Source organism: Crinia signifera, chromosome 8, assembly GCF_055691185.1.
Source record: "Crinia signifera chromosome 8, ASM5569118v1, whole genome shotgun sequence".
In the NCBI taxonomy this organism is placed as follows: domain Eukaryota; kingdom Metazoa; phylum Chordata; class Amphibia; order Anura; family Myobatrachidae; genus Crinia; species Crinia signifera.
In genome coordinates, this window is record NC_139224.1 from 181,788,684 (window position 1) to 181,809,653 (window position 20,970).

General features: G+C 44.4%; 1 protein-coding gene across 1 annotated transcript in view; it reads left to right on the top strand.

The window, feature by feature from the left end:
• Positions 1–4,015: 4,015 nt before the first annotated feature.
• The window catches only part of CC2D1B (coiled-coil and C2 domain containing 1B), a 210,946-nt gene continuing 193,991 nt past the window's right edge, over positions 4,016–20,970 (top strand). The window contains exons 1-2 of the mRNA XM_083158258.1: positions 4,016–4,199; positions 5,756–5,884. Coding sequence (XP_083014384.1) covers positions 5,816–5,884 — 69 coding nt within the window. The 5' untranslated portion in view covers positions 4,016–4,199; positions 5,756–5,815. The remainder of the gene's footprint in view (positions 4,200–5,755; positions 5,885–20,970) is intronic.

Genomic DNA, 20,970 nt, shown 5'->3' on the forward strand with positions numbered 1-20,970 from the left:
TTAAAGAACAAAGAGGGGTCAACTTTATCACAAGGTTCACCAGCCAGTCTAAACAAATAGAAAAAATTATTAAAAAACACTGGGGGCTTTTGAAAAGTGACCCCATATTAAAACAGCACATCAATGAACACCCGCAGTTTATTTACAGAAAAGCGAATAATTTAAAAAATCTTGTTGTATCAAGCGCAATAAATACACCTACACCGTTTAATTACATCAAATCAAAAGGTTTTTACAGGTGCGGAACCTGTTCTATGTGTAGGGTGTGTAAGGGTGAGGGTGCTGTCATGAATCAATACAAATGTGTACAAACAGGAGAATGGCATACTATAGAAGACTTCATTACATGCAGCAGCAAATATTGTGTGTATATAATTGAATGTGCCTGCCATAAGAAATATATAGGAAAAACTATTAGAATGCTAAAAGCACGTATGGCAGAACACGTGAGAAACATAAGGAAGGGGCTTGAGACCCACAATGTTTCTACACATTTCAAAAATACACACAATAAAGATCCCAGTCATATTATATCTTTTTGTGGTATAACCATTATAAAAGACAACTGGAGAGTAAATGATAAAGAAAAAAGACTGTCATGTATGGAAATGAAAAAAATCTATGCACACAAAACTATTGAGCCATTGGGCCTTAACGTAGGTTTTGAATTAAAATGCTTTTTATAATATTACTGGCGGATTATGAAGTTTTATATTAATAATATATGTTTTTTTATATAGGGAGTGATTATTCCATTTATTAACCTCCTTTTTTATATATGTTGTTTTTGTCTGTATATGGAGCGATATTTAGACTCCAATATGGCGCCCGCAAGATTGAATATGTGCAAGATCGTGCTTGCCTCAGTGAAACAAAACCCAGGAAAAATGGCCGCTAAGAATATCTAACATAAGCGGAGAAAGGATCTGGTTTTGCGTTCCATGAGGAGGATGTGATGTAATGTCACACACGTACTTCCGGGACCAAACACTGTGCGGAGGAACCAAGCTACCAAGGAAATGTAGCAGTAAGGACAGAAGAATGTGGTGGACCGGAAGTGCGAGTACGCGCTTCCGGTAACACATACACACACCGGAGGATCTGAGTATAATCAACTATCGGAAACCGGGTACCATGTAAAACATGGAGATTCCGTGATTCCTAATGTATAATAACCACCCTGAAAGCACGTTGCACTTTGTATATATATCGTTATATATCGGGCACAGTAGCAATAGAGAGGATGAGTCTATGTATTAGGTAGCGATGAGGATTGTTTTTTATATGTATTTTGTGTGTATCTTTTAATAGGCATGCATGAATTTTTTATGGATTTTAACTGATCCAGATTTGGTTTTTAAAAAATCTGTAGTGGAGGATGGGTATAAATACCCTTCCACACAGGCACTCACTCACACCTTGAAAAAGGGCTGTATCAAATAGCCTGAAACGCGTTGGTGAGAGGAGGAAGGCACAGCAGATGGTGAGACCATATACTTTTTTTCATCTAGTAATACTCTCTTCCGTTATCCGGATATAGGAGGAGGGTAATTGTGGTCTCACATCATCCCTGTGCGGGTACTTTTTAATCTTTGGAACTTTTTACTATGTTTTTTGCATGTTGGATGGAATAAATTCTTTATACTGAATTCCCCGTGTTTGGAGATTTTTGCCGTGGAGAACAGTGTGTACGGTGGTCTCCTACAAAGAAACCTTGCAGTGAACATAGGGCCTCATATAGAGGTGAGTGTCGAGCCTAACACATATGGTGTGCAGACGGTTAAATCCAGGGAATGTGGAGATATTTTGTCGCAGAGTAAAGATACCTTTGATGTGAAAATAGGGCCTTAATTTAAGGTCAGTAATCAGTAGGACGTCTTTACTTTGGGAATATTTGGACTGAGGGAATCGTGAACTGAAGGTGTAATCCGAAAAGAAAGATACCTTTATATGAAAATAGGGATCTGACTTAAGGTCAGTAAGGTTTCAAAAGGGTGTCCATAAGAAGAACTGAGGCCCCAAAAATAACAGAAAAATTTACATACTAGGTGTACTTAACCGGTATAATTTAAGGATAGCGCTAGAGTGTATATCTATTTCTTTTCTACATATGCTCCTTGGGAAACTGGTGTCCCATAGATATACATACAGCTGCAATCCTTGGCGCAAACCACCTACCTGTAACCCTTTTTGTTTACATTATCCTGCAGGCATCTTGGCTCTGGAACCCTGAAACACTGACCCCTCGGCGGGAGTCAGGAGACGCTGGCCGGATGTGAGCCGGATCCGCGGCCGGGTCTGATGACGCGCCGGAAGCGCCCCACCTTGGCCTCTCGTCGCAGCTTCCGCCTATGTCGCTCCCTGTGCCGCAGATTCTCTAGTGCTGAAGCCGGAAGAATAGCTATGGCATCGGGAGGAGGGAGTCCTGGGAGGCAGGTAAGGACAGAGGTGCAACGGAGCTCTCACATGCCTCGGCCTTTCCCCACAAGCCCGTAACCGACGGACAGCTTATGTCTTATGTGTCCTTTCACATGAGCCAGTCAGTGCCCAGCCACTGGCTAGTAGCAGGGTAACCACCTTTTGTGTTGAGAGATTCCTGGACAGTGGTCTGCCCCTTAAATCACCTTGTTTTTTTTTGTTTTTTACCTTTCTTCAATTCTATTGTAGATTTTGCACATTGTAATGCCACGTCACACAACCTGATGCCCATTACACATGCCACACACAGTGATGCCCATTACACATTATGCAACACACCATGATACCCGATACATATAATACCACACCGTAAAGGCTATTACATATTATACCACATAAGTGCCATTTACCTACATGTTAAGTGGTAGGGGTTTCTTGATCAATGTCAACAGTTCTATGCTCCATGGCATGTCCGGAGTAATCCCGGATGGTAATCCTAGGTAGCAGCCGACTCTAACCACTGGAAAGGACAGCTGTCGGGTCGTCCTGTCCTAACATGCCAGTGTGTGTGTAGAAGGAGATGGGGACCTTCCATGCACACCGGTTTTCGGTGTGCAGGTACAACTTGCGGCCCTCAGTTTGACATTATATATAAACCACATCCCAAATTGAATTGACAACCATCTCAGAAACAGATGCAGATATGTTTTAAATATTTTTCATTTTTAGCACATTACATCCGGCTAAGAACCGGTACGTGTGAAAGGCACTGCGGTGTGGCAAAAAAACACAAAGTGTGTGAAATAGCTGTTACAAGGCCAAGAGTGAAGCACTGAGACTTAAGCATTATTGAGGGAGAAGCACATGGAATATACTCGCACAACTTGTGTGGCCTCACATGACGCCTCCATGACTAGAGATGGGTCGTTCGCGAACGAAGTGGGTCTTTTGAACGGATCCCATAAAAGACTGAAGGAGCCAACTATCCCAAAAAGGGGACCTGTCGTTCTTTTACTTTCAGTTTCGTTTTTCATTACAATGCATTTGTCTGAGCTCAGCACTGCCACCTGTGGCAGCTGAGATGTACTGACTCTGGAGACTGAGTACAGTGCTGCTACTGCAAGTAAAAGAAAGAACAACATGGCTGCTGCTGCTGCTGCTGCTGCAAGGGATGGCCATCGGTGCAGACTCCATCGATGGCAATTCTGCACACAGCCATCGATCAGTTTTACTCAGTCATGTATGTTCTTATTTGTTCGCTGTTTGAAGGGGGAAAAAAAGTATTGTAAAAATTATTGTAAAACAAATTATGCTTCTTTATTATAAAATTATCCCAGGCATTTTCCAAAGAGAGTAGGTGAATCGCGCAAAGATCCGGATCTTGGAGGCAGTTCAGCGGGAGCCCAGCTCTCATTGGTGACCCGTTTTGACCATCTCGCCATGACATCGGGTCACGTGACACTGAGCTGACAGCGGGTCACGTGACACTGAGCTGACAGCCGCTGCTCACGTGATGCCTCCATGACAGCAAGTCACGTGACACTTCCCTGACATCCGCTGCTCACGTGATGCCTTTCTGATAGGCCAGGGTCACATGACGCTCAACCATCACGTGCTGTGTGTCAGTGGCTCCCTTCTTCCGGGAACGCTCCTCCCCCTCTGTCCCGGCTTCCATAGGTACCGTGCCCCGGCGCCCCGCCCCCTGTGTCCTGCATACACCTTCCCCCTGATTCCTAGTAACAGGTGCTGCCCCCGACTGTCGGTCACCGAGCCCCGAGCAGGTGAGTGAGGTTACCGCCTGCATGCATACTGTGTGTACCCTGTATCCCCGTTATGGGCTCTGCACCCCCTGTATCCCCATTATGGGCTCTGCACCCCCTGTATCCCCGTTATGGGCTCTGCACCCCCTGTATCCCCATTATGGGCTCTGCGCCCCTGTATCCCCATTATGGGCTCTGACCCCCTGTATCCCCATTATGGGATCTGCGCCCCTGTATCCCCATTATGGGCTCTGCACCCCCTGTATCCCCATTATGGGCTCTGCACCCCCTGTATCCCCGTTATGGGCTCTGCACACCCTGTATCCCCATTATGGGCTCTGCCCCCTGTATCCCAGTTATGGGCTCTGCCCCCTGTATCCCAGTTATGGGCTCTGCCCCCTGTATCCCCATGATGGGCTCTGCGCCCCTGTATCCCCATTATGGGCTCTGCGCCCCTGTATCCCCATTATGGGCACTGCGCCCCCTGTATCCCCATTATGGGCTCTCCACCCCCTGTATCCCCATTATGGGCTCTGCACCCCCTGTATCCCCATTATGGGCTCTGCGCCCCCTGTATCCCCATTATGGGCTCTGCGCCCCCTGTATCCCCATTATGGGCACTGCGCCCCCTGTATCCCCATTATGGGCTCTCCGCCCCCTGTATCCCCATTATGGGCTCTGCACCCCCTGTATCCCCATTATGGGCTCTGCACCCCCTGTATCCCCATTATGGGCTCTGCGCCCCTGTATCCCCATTATGGGCTCTGCGCCACTGTATCCCCATTATGGGCTCTGATCCCCTGTATCCCCATTATGGGCTCTGCACCCCCTGTATCCCCATTATGGGCTCTGCACCCCCTGTATCCCCATTATGGGCTCTGCACCCCCTGTATCCCCATTATGGGCTCTGCACCCCCTGTATCCCCATTATGGGCTCTGCACCCCCTGTATCCCCATTATGGGCTCTGCACCCCCTGTATCCCCATTATGGGCTCTGCACCCCCTGTATCCCCATTATGGGCTCTGCACCCCCTGTATCCCCATTATGGGCTCTGCACCCCCTGTATCCCCATTATGGGCTCTGCACCCCCTGTATCCCCATTATGGGCTCTGCACCCCCTGTATCCCCATTATGGGCTCTGCGCCCCTGTATCCCCATGATGGGCTCTGCGCCCCTGTATCCCCATTATGGGCTCTGCACCCCCATTATGGGCTCTGCGCCCCTGTATCCCCATTATGGGCTCTGCACCCCCTGTATCCCCATTATGGGCTCTGCGCCCCTGTATCCCCATTATGGGCTCTGCACCCCCTGTATCCCCATTATGGGCTCTGCGGCCCTGTATCCCCGTTATGGGCTCTGCGCCCCTGTAACCCCGTTATGGGCTCTGTGCCCCTGTATCCCCATTATGGGCTCAGTGGCCCTATGTTTGCTTCTATTACCACTAAAATACCAATAAATAACTCAGCGGTATCACTCCCCAGGATGATACAGCTCTTCTGTGACTGAATCTGTGGACTGAGGTGTTTCCCGTGTAGCCTCTGATCATTTATTTTAATATTTTTTCATTACATTTTAGCGAATTCTTGATCTCTGCAGTCAGACGTTTTGCCCTGTAGAAGAGCTTCCATGAGCCGCGATGCTGGGCAGAAGACCTGGCAAAAAGCATGCCCAAGCCAAGGGCAGGGGAGCAGCTGCTGCAAAAGAGGTATCACTGCTATGCAAGTCAAAGCTTCTTACCATACGAGTGCTGTGATCATTTTACCATTCCTTGTATGTAATAGTGTTTGCACATGATCTCTTATATACAGGGTTCTCTATTCTGGTACCAGGAAACCACCTCACACTGGGCCTTATTTTGGTTCACTCTTTCTGACAAAATCCTTCTTAGATGGACAAAACCATGTGCACTGCAGGGGGGCAGATGTAACTTGTGCAGAGAGAATTAGATTTGGGTGAGTTATTTTGTTTCTGTGAAGGGAAAATACTGGCTGCTTTATTTTTACACTGCAATATAGATCTCACTTTGAAGTAAAACCACACCCAAATCTAATTATATCTGCACAAGTTACATCTGCCCCACCTGCAGTGCACATGGTTTTGCCCATCTAAGAAGGATTTTGTCAGAAAGAGTGAACTAAAATAAGGCCCACTGTGACACAAGACCTCTCTGCTATTGGGTTACATCATGGGTAAAGCCAGAGCAAGCCCTTATGCATAGGGTCATTCCATCGTAACTCACATTACAAAGTGACACACAACAGGGCTAACAACAGCAAAAGGAATTTATGTGCCTTCAAAAAATGTCTCTACAGGAATTGCTATTTTGTTTTAGAACCTAACCAACCTGGTGCCTCCCTTGTGGCTTGCGGTGCCTTGTGTTACGGATCGAGGTGCCTCCCTTGTGGCTTGCGGTGCCTTGTGTTACGGATCGAGGTGCCTCCCTTGTGGCTTGCGGTGCCTTGTGGTACGGATCGAGGTGCCTCCCTTATGGCTTGTGGTGCCTTGTGTTACGGATCGAGGTGCCTCCCTTGTGGCTTGCGGTGCCTTGTGTTACGGATCGAGGTGCCTCCCTTGTGGCTTGCGGTGCCTTGTGTTACGGATCGAGGTGCCTCCCTTGTGGCTTGCGGTGCCTTGTGTTACGGATCGAGGTGCCTCCCTTGTGGCTTGCGGTGCCTTGTGTTACGGATCGAGGTGCCTCCCTTGTGGCTCGCGGTGCCTTGTGTTACGGATCGAGGTGCCTCCCTTGTGGCTTGCGGTGCCTTGTGTTACGGATCGAGGTGCCTCCCTTGTGGCTTGCGGTGCCTTGTGCTATGGATCGAGGTGCCTCCCTTGTGGCTTGCGGTGCCTTGTGTTACGGATCGAGGTGCCTCCCTTGTGGCTTGCGGTGCCTTGTGCTATGGATCGAGGTGCCTCCCTTGTGGCTTGCGGTGCCTTGTGTTACGGATCGAGGTGCCTCCCTTGTGGCTTGCGGTGCCTTGTGGTACGGATCGAGGTGCCTCCCTTGTGGCTTGCGGTGCCTTGTGGTACGGATCGAGGTGCCTCCCTTGTGGCTTGCGGTGCCTTGTGGTACGGATCGAGGTGCCTCCCTTGTGGCTTGCGGTGCCTTGTGGTACGGATCGAGGTGCCTCCCTTGTGGCTTGCGGTGCCTTGTGGTACGGATCGAGGTGCCAAGACCAAGGCGTGAAAAATTGTGCCATACATGACACAATTTATTTACAGTGTCTTATATAGCGCAGCAGATTCCGTTACAGTGTCTTATATAGCGCAGCAGATTCCGTTACAGCGTCTTATATAGCGCAGCAGATTCTGTTACAGTGTCTTATATAGCGCAGCAGATTCCATCACAGCGTCTTATATAGCGCAGCAGATTCCGTTACAGTGTCTTATATAGCGCAGCAGATTCCGTTACAGTGTCTTATATAGCGCAGCAGATTCCGTTACAGCGTCTTATATAGCGCAGCAGATTCCGTTACAGCGTCTTATATAGCGCAGCAGATTCCGTTACAGTGTCTTATATAGCGCAGCAGATTCTGTTACAGTGTCTTATATAGCGCAGCAGATTCCATCACAGCGTCTTATATAGCGCAGCAGATTCCGTTACAGTGTCTTATATAGCGCAGCAGATTTCGTTACAGTGTCTTATATAGCGCAGCAGATTCCGTTACAGTGTCTTATATAGCGCAGCAGATTCCGTTACAGCGTCTTATATAGCGCAGCAGATTCCGTTACAGTGTCTTATATAGCGCAGCAGATTCCGTTACAGCGTCTTATATAGCGCAGCAGATTCCGTTACAGTGTCTTATATAGCGCAGCAGATTCCGTTACAGTGTCTTATATAGCGCAGCAGATTACGTCACAGTGTCTTATATAGCGCAGCAGATTCCGTTACAGTGTCTTATATAGCGCAGCAGATTCCGTTACAGCGTCTTATATAGCGCAGCAGATTCCGTTACAGCGTCTTATATAGCGCAGCAGATTCTGTTACAGCGTCTTATATAGCGCAGCAGATTCTGTTACAGTGTCTTATATAGTGCAGCAGATCCTGTTACAGCGTCTTATATAGCGCAGCAGATTCCGTTACAGTGTCTTATATAGCGCAGCAGATTCCGTTACAGTGTCTTATATAGCGCAGCAGATCCCGTTACAGTGTCTTATATAGCGCAGCAGATTCCGTTACAGCGTCTTATATAGAGCAGCAGATTCCTTTACAGCGTCTTATATAGCGCAGCAGATTCCGTTACAGCGTCTTATATAACGCAGCAGATTACCTTACAGCAGGCATGTCCAAAGTCAGGCCGGGGGCCAAATGCGGCCCGTGCTGTCATTTCAAGCGGCCCGCAGCCTCCAACTGGAAGCGGGCAGAGCATCAGATGTGGGAAGCACAGGACACTAAAGGTGGGGCCCCGGCTAGCGCACCTTTACCTTGGTGTCTGCTGCAGTGAGGAGGTGCCGGCCGCCACAGTCAGATGTGTTTGGCGTCCTACCCCTGCTGCTACAATCGTATATCACCCTACTCCACAATCAGTGACAGCAGTGTTTGGGGAGGGAGGCAGCAAGGGGGAAGCTTGCTCCCGTGACATGCAGAGCGGAGGAGGGCAGCAGTGGGAGCCCAACCAGTTCCTTCTTTGCCTCTCCGTCCCCTGGCTTACACAAGGGGCTGGAAAACATACAGAGAAGGGAGGGGGCAGGCAGGGGGACATACAGTCACTGGGGGCAGAGTGAGGGACATACAGTAAAGGAGGGTCAGGCTGGGGGACATACAGTGAATGGAGGCAGTGATGGCCATGCAGAGAAGGAGGAGCATGGGCAGGCTGGGGGACATACAGTGAATGGGGGCAGAGTGGGGTACATAGTGAATGGGGTTCATACAGTGAAGGAGGGTCAGGCTTGGGGACATATAATGAATGGAGGCACTGATGGACATTAAGAGAAGGCAGGCAGGCTGGGGGACAGAGTGAATGGGTGCAGAGTGGGGAACATACAGTGAATGGGGGACATACAGTGAAGGAGTGGCAGACTGGGGGACATACAGTGAATGGGGCAGAGTGGGGGACCATTCTGATGTGATTAATGATTCTAAGAATATCAGGCTGAATGGTCGGCCCCCACACATTTACACTTCACCAAATCTGGCCCTTGTCGCAAAAAGTTTGGACACCCCTGCCTTACAGTGTCTTATATATCGCAGCAGATTACCTTACAGCGTCTTATATAGTGCAGCAGATTCAGTTACAGCGTCTTATATAGCGCAACAGATTCCGTTACAGTGTCTTATATAGTGCAGCAGATTCCGTTACAGCGTCTTATATAGCGCAGCAGATTCTGTTACAGCGTCTTATATAGCGCAGCAGATTCTGTTACAGTGTCTTATATAGCGCAGCAGATTCCATTACAGCATCTTATATAGCGCAGCAGATTCCGTTACAGTGTCTTATATAGCGCAGCAGATTCCATTACAGTATCTTATATAGTGCAGCAGATTCCGTTACAGCGTCTTATATAGCGCAGCAGATTCCGTTACAGTGTGTTATATAGCGCAGCAGATTCCGTTACAGCGTCTTATATAGCGCAGCAGATTCTGTTACAGTGTCTTATATAGCGCAGCAGATTCCGTTACAGCGTCTTATATAGCGCAGCAGATTCCATTGTGCTTTACATTTGTGGACAGTGATAAAACAAACTGGGTAACAACAGACAGACTTGGAGGTAGGAGGGCCCTGCTGCAAGCTTACAATCTATAGGGATATAGGGGGGAAACACAAGGACAGGCACCAGTAATAGCATAGCAGTCCCAACAAGTTACAAGTCTAGAAGGGAAGCTATATAATACATAAGTGCCTCAGAGGGTTATGTGTGTGTGTGTGGTATATAAATATGATTGGCTTGCCTGAAGAGGTGAGTTTTCTGGGATCGCTTGAACGTTTTGAGGCTAGTGGAGATTCTTACTGTGCGCGGAAGGGCATTCCATAGGGTGGGAGCTGCCCGATAAAAGTCCTGTAATAATGACTGGGAGCTAGTGATCCGTGCAGAAGAGAGACGCAGATCTTGTGCAGAGCGGAGTGGTCGAGATGGGAGATATTTTGTGATAAGTAGAGAGATATAAGCTGGTGCAGTATGGTTAATAGCTTTATATGCTAGTAGAAGTGTTTTGTATTGAATACGGTAAAACACAGGTAACCAATGGAGGGACTGGCAGAGCGGATCAGCAGACGATGAGCGTCTTACAAGGAAGATCAGCCTAGCAGCAGCATTTAGAATGGATTGTAGTGATGAGAGTCTGTTCTGGGGAATACCAGTTAGGAGACTATTGCAATAATCAATGTGGGATCTAATGAGATTTGGTAGTGTCTTGTGTGAGATACAGTCGTATTTTGGATATGTTTTTTTTAGATGTTTTTAACATGATTTGGAGACAGATTGAATGTGGGGAACAAAGGACAGGCCAGAGTCAAGGATGACCCCTAGGCAACGAGCTTGATGTGTAGGGTAGATTGTCGAGTTGTCCTACAGTGATATATGTGGACAGATTTGTAGTTACCAGACTGAATTGAAGATTGGTATAATGCAGGGCTGGGCAACACCGGCCCTCCAGATGTTGATTTAATACACATCCCAGCATGCCTTGCATCAGTTTCAGCATGGCCACATAGCAAATCTATTGCAAAGCATCCTGGTATGTGTAGTTCATTAACATCTGGAGGGCCGGTGTTGCCCAGCCCTGGTATAATGTCTCCTTAACTGGAGATGGATGATATTGTAAGTGTCCCGGAATAATGCCTAGCAGAGGATCTTGATTTACTCAGGAGCAATAAGCATGTATATATGAAGTCTTTATGGTATATGAATACCTGGCTTGTTCCTGCGTGGAAATCTGAGATTGGTTGGTCCTCTTTTTAGTTGGAAAGAACTGGTCCGGAATGATACAAAGCTGGAGCAAATGATGAGGGGGCTCAAAACGTTTCAACGTACCGTATATACTCGAGTATAAGTCGACCCGAATATAAGCCGAGGCACCTAATTTTACAACGGCAAAAAAAAAACTGGGAAAACTTATTGACTCAAGTTGGACCCTAACTCGAGTATAAGCCGAGGGGGGCTTTATCAGCATAAAAAATGTTCTGAAAAAGTAGGCTTATACTCGAGTATATATGGTACTTACAATATCATCCATCTCTAGCTTAAGGAGACATTATACAAATCATCAATTCTGTCTGGTAACTACATTCACCTTGGTGCAGTGAACTGTTACAATTACATCTGCAAAATGGAACATACATGCTAGCAAAAATATCCATACATATTTTGTACATTTTATATATTTCTTTTTTTCTAATTTTTTTATTTTTTTTATTTAAAAAAAAATTCTCAAATGATATTTAATAAATTATGCATGCTATATTGTTTAATGTATATGATATTTTTCTATGTATTACTCTTCTAGATTTGCCCAACCAGTTTCCTGTTTACATGGAATGACCCTGTATACTGTTGTGGATTAGCACCTAGATCTGTAAAGTTGTGTCTTTGGGTGACGTAGTGCACTTGACCACTGGTGGCTCCAGCACGGTCCATACTGTCCCCCAACCACTGCCATTTATCACTGCATGGGACTCACTGGCAGTGAATGTTGCTCCACCAAAATATCCTGTATCTGAACTAGAGATGGCAGTTGGTCCATCCAGAAGAAGTGATGTCACTGGACACTCCTGTCCAGTGACATCACTTCCTCTGGATGGACCAACGATGTGTAAGCTGAAGCACATCTGCTCCTTACCACATATGCACTGGGCAGAGCTGCATTTTACCTAGAACACACTGTAGACCTGTTTCAGCCTTAACATGGATTCTATGCATTTCTGTTTCATTGTTCACCCTGTAGTGTCCTGCAGCGCCGGTCACCATGAAAGTAGTGTCAGCTTTTGTATGATGACGACATTTCAGTTCACAAATCAGGAAACACATAAATACCAGGCAAAATAAACCAAAATGGCCTCTATACCGTCATTAATCCTATGTTCTATGTGTTATTCCCGCATTAGTGGCCTGCTGATTTACAGGGGACGGGTAGCAGCTATCCGGACGGTCTCATTGCCATTTTTTCTGTATGGGCTCATCCTGTTTACCTGTTAAGCCCCATACACACGGGGCGACCCGGGACTTCGCACAATTGCTCAGCACACATCGTGGTCAGATCGCCCATTTAGCCCTCGGAGTCCCCCAGGTGATCTACAACAGACTCCAGATAAGAGGATTCCCGCGGCCTCGGCTGCCACCTGATTTTGTTATATTATCTATAGCTAATACTTTCTGCTGCTTGGTCAGAGTATACTGTTGGTAGGTACATCCATCTGTACAGTGTGGAATCAGAATGTCCTGGATTCTGCTGCTTGGTCAGAGTATACTGTTGGTAGGTACATCCATCTGTACAGTGTGGAATCAGAATGTCCTGGATTCTGCTGCTTGGTCAGAGTATACTGTTGGTAGGTACATCCATCTGTACAGTGTGGAATCAGAATGTCCTGGATTCTTGCTATTAATTAATACACTAACACTATGGTCAGATCAATAACCACAAAGCTGTGGACCCTTCAATGGATTATATGATCCACTTCTTTCTATGAACACCCCCCTTCCGTAACATCGTATATAACACATACTCATATTGGACATATTAGGATTTGGCACTCTGTCTAAGTATACACCCCCCTTCCGTAACATCGTATATAGCACATACTCATATTGGACATATTAGGAGTTGGCACTCTGTCTAAGTATACACCCCCCTTCCGTAACATCGTATATAGCACATACTCATATTGGACATATTAGGATTTGGCACTCTGTCTAAGTATACACCCCCCTTCCGTAACATCGTATATAGCACATACTCATATTGGACATATTAGGATTTGGCACTCTGTCTAAGTATACACCCCCCTTCCGTAACATCGTATATAACACATACTCATATTGGACATATTAGGATTTGGCACTCTGTCTAAGTATACACCCCCCTTCCGTAACATCGTATATAACACATACTCATATTGGACATATTAGGATTTGGCACTCTGTCTAAGTATACACCCCCCTTCCGTAACATCGTATATAGCACATACTCATATTGGACATATTAGGACTTGGCACTCTGTCTAAGTATACACCCCCCTTCCGTAACATCGTATATAGCACATACTCATATTGGACATATTAGGATTTGGCACTCTGTCTAAGTATACACCCCCCTTCCGTAACATCGTATATAGCACATACTCATATTGGACATATTAGGACTTGGCACTCTGTCTAAGTATACACCCCCCTTCCGTAACATCGTATATAACACATACTCATATTGGGCATATTAGGATTTGGCACTCTGTCTAAGTATACACCCCCCTTCCGTAACATCGTATATAGCACATACTCATATTGGACATATTAGGATTTGGCACTCTGTCTAAGTATACACCCCCTTCCGTAACATCGTATATAGCACATACTCATATTGGACATATTAGGATTTGGCACTCTGTCTAAGTATACACCCCCCTTCCGTAACATCGTATATAGCACATACTCATATTGGGCATATTAGGATTTGGCACTCTGTCTAAGTATACACCCCCCTTCCGTAACATCGTATATAGCACATACTCATATTGGACATATTAGGATTTGGCACTCTGTCTAAGTATACACCCCCCTTCCGTAACATCGTATATAACACATACTCATATTGGACATATTAGGATTTGGCACTCTGTCTAAGTATACACCCCCCTTCCGTAACATCGTATATAACACATACTCATATTGGGCATATTAGGATTTGGCACTCTGTCTAAGTATACACCCCCCTTCCGTAACATCGTATATAGCACATACTCATATTGGACATATTAGGACTTGGCACTCTGTCTAAGTATACACCCCCCTTCCGTAACATCGTATATAGCACATACTCATATTGGACATATTAGGATTTGGCACTCTGTCTAAGTATACACCCCCCTTCCGTAACATCGTATATAGCACATACTCATATTGGACATATTAGGACTTGGCACTCTGTCTAAGTATACACCCCCCTTCCGTAACATCGTATATAGCACATACTCATATTGGACATATTAGGATTTGGCACTCTGTCTAAGTATACACCCCCCTTCCGTAACATCGTATATAGCACATACTCATATTGGACATATTAGGATTTGGCACTCTGTCTAAGTATACAACCCCCTTCCGTAACATCGTATATAGCACATACTCATATTGGACATGTTAGGATTTGGCACTCTGTCTAAGTATACACCCCCCTTCCGTAACATCGTATATAGCACATACTCATATTGGACATATTAGGACTTGGCACTCTGTCTAAGTATACACCCCCCTTCCGTAACATCGTATATAACACATACTCATATTGGGCATATTAGGATTTGGCACTATGACTAAGTATACACCCCCCTTCCGTAACATCGTATATAGCACATACTCATATTGGGCATATTAGGATTTGGCACTCTGTCTAAGTATACACCCCCCTTCCGTAACATCGTATATAGCACATACTCATATTGGACATATTAGGATTTGGCACTCTGTCTAAGTATACAACCCCCTTCCGTAACATCGTATATAACACATACTCATATTGGACATATTAGGATTTGGCACTCTGTGTAAGTATACACCCCCCTTCCGTAACATCGTATATAGCACATACTCATATTGGGCATATTAGGATTTGGCACTCTGTCTAAGTATACACCCCCCTTCCGTAACATCGTATATAGCACATACTCATATTGGACATGTTAGGATTTGGCACTCTGTCTAAGTATACAACCCCCTTCCGTAACATCGTATATAGCACATACTCATATTGGACATGTTAGGATTTGGCACTCTGTCTAAGTATACACCCCCCTTCCGTAACATCGTATATAGCACATACTCATATTGGACATATTAGGATTTGACACTCTGTCTAAGTATACACCCCCCTTCCGTAACATCGTATATAGCACATACTCATATTGGACATATTAGGATTTGGCACTCTGTCTAAGTATACAACCCCCTTCCGTAACATCGTATATAACACATACTCATATTGGACATATTAGGATTTGGCACTCTGTGTAAGTATACACCCCCCTTCCGTAACATCGTATATAACACATACTCATATTGGACATATTAGGATTTGGCACTCTGTCTAAGTATACACCCCCCTTCCGTAACATCGTATATAACACATACTCATATTGGACATATTAGGATTTGGCACTCTGTCTAAGTATACACCCCCCTTCCGTAACATCGTATATAACACATACTCATATTGGACATATTAGGATTTGGCACTCTGTCTAAGTATACACCCCCCTTCCGTAACATCGTATATAGCACATACTCATATTGGACATATTAGGATTTGGCACTCTGTCTAAGTATACACCCCCCTTCCGTAACATCGTATATAGCACATACTCATATTGGACATATTAGGACTTGGCACTCTGTCTAAGTATACACCCCCCTTCCGTAACATCGTATATAACACATACTCATATTGGACATATTAGGATTTGGCACTCTGTCTAAGTATACACCCCCCTTCCGTAACATCGTATATAGCACATACTCATATTGGACATATTAGGATTTGGCACTCTGTCTAAGTATACACCCCCCTTCCGTAACATTGTATATAACACATACTCATATTGGACATATTAGGATTTGGCACTCTGTCTAAGTATACACCCCCCTTCCGTAACATTGTATATAACACATACTCATATTGGACATATTAGGATTTGGCACTCTGTCTAAGTATACACCCCCCTTCCGTAACATCGTATATAGCACATACTCATATTGGACATATTAGGATTTGGCACTCTGTCTAAGTATACACCCCCCTTCCGTAACATCGTATATAGCACATACTCATATTGGACATATTAGGATTTGGCACTCTGTCTAAGTATACACCCCCCTTCCGTAACATCGTATATAGCACATACTCATATTGGACATATTAGGATTTGGCACTCTGTCTAAGTATACACCCCCCTTCCGTAACATCGTATATAGCACATACTCATATTGGACATATTAGGATTTGGCACTCTGTCTAAGTATACACCCCCCTTCCGTAACATCGTATATAACACATACTCATATTGGACATATTAGGATTTGGCACTCTGTCTAAGTATACACCCCCCTTCCGTAACATCGTATATAGCACATACTCATATTGGACATATTAGGACTTGGCACTCTGTCTAAGTATACACCCCCCTTCCGTAACATCGTATATAGCACATACTCATATTGGACATATTAGGATTTGGCACTCTGTCTAAGTATACACCCCCCCTTCCGTAACATCGTATATAGCACATACTCATATTGGACATATTAGGACTTGGCACTCTGTCTAAGTATACACCCCCCTTCCGTAACATCGTATATAGCACATACTCATATTGGACATATTAGGATTTGGCACTCTGTCTAAGTATACACCCCCCTTCCGTAACATCGTATATAGCACATACTCATATTGGACATATTAGGATTTGGCACTCTGTCTAAGTATACAACCCCCTTCCGTAACATCGTATATAGCACATACTCATATTGGACATGTTAGGATTTGGCACTCTGTCTAAGTATACACCCCCCTTCCGTAACATCGTATATAGCACATACTCATATTGGGCATATTAGGATTTGGCACTCTGTCTAAGTATACACCCCCCTTCCGTAACATCGTATATAACACATACTCATATTGGGCATATTAGGATTTGGCACTATGACTAAGTATACACCCCCCTTCCGTAACATCGTATATAGCACATACTCATATTGGGCATATTAGGATTTGGCACTCTGTCTAAGTATACACCCCCCTTCCGTAACATCGTATATAGCACATACTCATATTGGACATATTAGGATTTGGCACTCTGTCTAAGTATACAACCCCCTTCCGTAACATCGTATATAACACATACTCATATTGGACATATTAGGATTTGGCACTCTGTGTAAGTATACACCCCCCTTCCGTAACATCGTATATAGCACATACTCATATTGGGCATATTAGGATTTGGCACTCTGTCTAAGTATACACCCCCCTTCCGTAACATCGTATATAGCACATACTCATATTGGACATGTTAGGATTTGGCACTCTGTCTAAGTATACACCCCCCTTCCGTAACATCGTATATAGCACATACTCATATTGGACATATTAGGATTTGACACTCTGTCTAAGTATACACCCCCCTTCCGTAACATCGTATATAGCACATACTCATATTGGACATATTAGGATTTGGCACTCTGTCTAAGTATACAACCCCCTTCCGTAACATCGTATATAACACATACTCATATTGGACATATTAGGATTTGGCACTCTGTGTAAGTATACACCCCCCTTCCGTAACATCGTATATAACACATACTCATATTGGACATATTAGGATTTGGCACTCTGTCTAAGTATACACCCCCCTTCCGTAACATCGTATATAACACATACTCATATTGGACATATTAGGATTTGGCACTCTGTCTAAGTATACACCCCCCTTCCGTAACATCGTATATAACACATACTCATATTGGACATATTAGGATTTGGCACTCTGTCTAAGTATACACCCCCCTTCCGTAACATCGTATATAACACATACTCATATTGGACATATTAGGATTTGGCACTCTGTCTAAGTATACACCCCCCTTCCGTAACATCGTATATAGCACATACTCATATTGGACATATTAGGATTTGGCACTCTGTCTAAGTATACACCCCCCTTCCGTAACATCGTATATAGCACATACTCATATTGGACATATTAGGACTTGGCACTCTGTCTAAGTATACACCCCCCTTCCGTAACATCGTATATAACACATACTCATATTGGACATATTAGGATTTGGCACTCTGTCTAAGTATACACCCCCCTTCCGTAACATCGTATATAGCACATACTCATATTGGACATATTAGGATTTGGCACTCTGTCTAAGTATACACCCCCCTTCCGTAACATCGTATATAACACATACTCATATTGGACATATTAGGATTTGGCACTCTGTCTAAGTATACACCCCCCTTCCGTAACATCGTATATAGCACATACTCATATTGGACATATTAGGATTTGGCACTCTGTCTAAGTATACACCCCCCTTCCGTAACATCGTATATAGCACATACTCATATTGGACATATTAGGATTTGGCACTCTGTCTAAGTATACACCCCCCTTCCGTAACATCGTATATAGCACATACTCATATTGGACATATTAGGATTTGGCACTCTGTCTAAGTATACACCCCCCTTCCGTAACATCGTATATAACACATACTCATATTGGACATATTAGGATTTGGCACTCTGTCTAAGTATACACCCCCCTTCCGTAACATCGTATATAGCACATACTCATATTGGACATGTTAGGATTTGGCACTCTGTCTAAGTATACACCCCCCTTCCGTAACATCGTATATAACACATACTCATATTGGACATGTTAGGATTTGGCACTCTGTCTAAGTATACACCCCCCTTCCGTAACATCGTATATAACACATACTCATATTGGACATATTAGGATTTGGCACTCTGTCTAAGTATACACCCCCCTTCCGTAACATCGTATATAGCACATACTCATATTGGACATATTAGGATTTGGCACTCTGTCTAAGTATACACCCCCCTTCCGTAACATCGTATATAACACATACTCATATTGGACATATTAGGATTTGGCACTCTGTCTAAGTATACACCCCCTTCCGTAACATCGTATATAGCACATACTCATATTGGACATATTAGGAGTTGGCACTATGACTAAGTATACACCCCCCTTCCGTAACATCGTATATAGCACATACTCATATTGGACATATTAGGAGTTGGCACTCTGTCTAAGTATACACCCCCCTTCCGTAACATCGTATATAGCACATACTCATATTGGACATGTTAGGATTTGGCACTCTGTCTAAGTATACACCCCCCTTCCGTAACATCGTATATAGCACATACTCATATTGGACATATTAGGATTTGGCACTCTGTCTAAGTATACACCCCCCTTCCGTAACATCGTATATAGCACATACTCATATTGGACATATTAGGATTTGGCACTCTGTCTAAGTATACACCCCCCTTCCGTAACACCGTATATAGCACATACTCATATTGGGCATATTAGGATTTGGCACTCTGTGTAAGTATACACCCCCCTTCCGTAACATCGTATATAACACATACTCATATTGGACATGTTAGGATTTGGCACTCTGTCTAAGTATACACCCCCCTTCCGTAACATCGTACATAACACATACTCATATTGGACATATTAGGACTTGGCACTCTGTCTAAGTATACACCCCCCTTCCGTAACATCGTATATAACACATACTCATATTGGACATGTTAGGATTTGGCACTCTGTCTAAGTATACACCCCCCTTCCGTAACATCGTATATAGCACATACTCATATTGGGCATGTTAGGATTTGGCACTCTGTCTAAGTATACACCCCCCTTCCGTAACATCGTATATAACACATACTCATATTGGACATGTTAGGATTTGGCACTCTGTCTAAGTATACACCCCCCTTCCGTAACATCGTATATAACACATACTCATATTGGACATATTAGGATTTGGCACTCTGTCTAAGTATACACCCCCTTCCGTAACATCGTATATAGCACATACTCATATTGGACATATTAGGAGTTGGCACTATGACTAAGTATACACCCCCCTTCCGTAACATTGTATATAGCACATACTCATATTGGACATATTAGGAGTTGGCACTCTGTCTAAGTATACACCCCCCTTCCGTAACATCGTATATAGCACATACTCATATTGGACATGTTAGGATTTGGCACTCTGTCTAAGTATACACCCCCCTTCCGTAACATCGTATATAGCACATACTCATATTGGACATATTAGGATTTGGCACTCTGTCTAAGTATACACCCCCCTTCCGTAACATCGTATATAGCACATACTCATATTGGACATATTAGGATTTGGCACTCTGTCTAAGTATACACCCCCCTTCCGTAACACCGTATATAGCACATACTCATATTGGGCATATTAGGATTTGGCACTCTGTGTAAGTATACACCCCCCTTCCGTAACATCGTATATAACACATACTCATATTGGACATGTTAGGATTTGGCACTCTGTCTAAGTATACACCCCCCTTCCGTAACATCGTACATAACACATACTCATATTGGACATATTAGGACTTGGCACTCTGTCTAAGTATACACCCCCCTTCCGTAACATCGTATATAACACATACTCATATTGGACATGTTAGGATTTGGCACTCTGTCTAAGTATACACCCCCCTTCCGTAACATCGTATATAGCACATACTCATATTGGACATATTAGGATTTGGCACTCTGTCTAAGTATACACCCCCCTTCCGTAACATCGTATATAGCACATACTCATATTGGACATATGTATTAGGATTTGGCACTCTGTCTAAGTATACACCCCCTTCCGTAACATCGTATATAGCACATACTCATATTGGACATATTAGGATTTGGCACTCTGTCTAAGTATACACCCCCCTTCCGTAACATCGTATATAGCACATACTCATATTGGACATATTAGGATTTGGCACTCTGTCTAAGTATACACCCC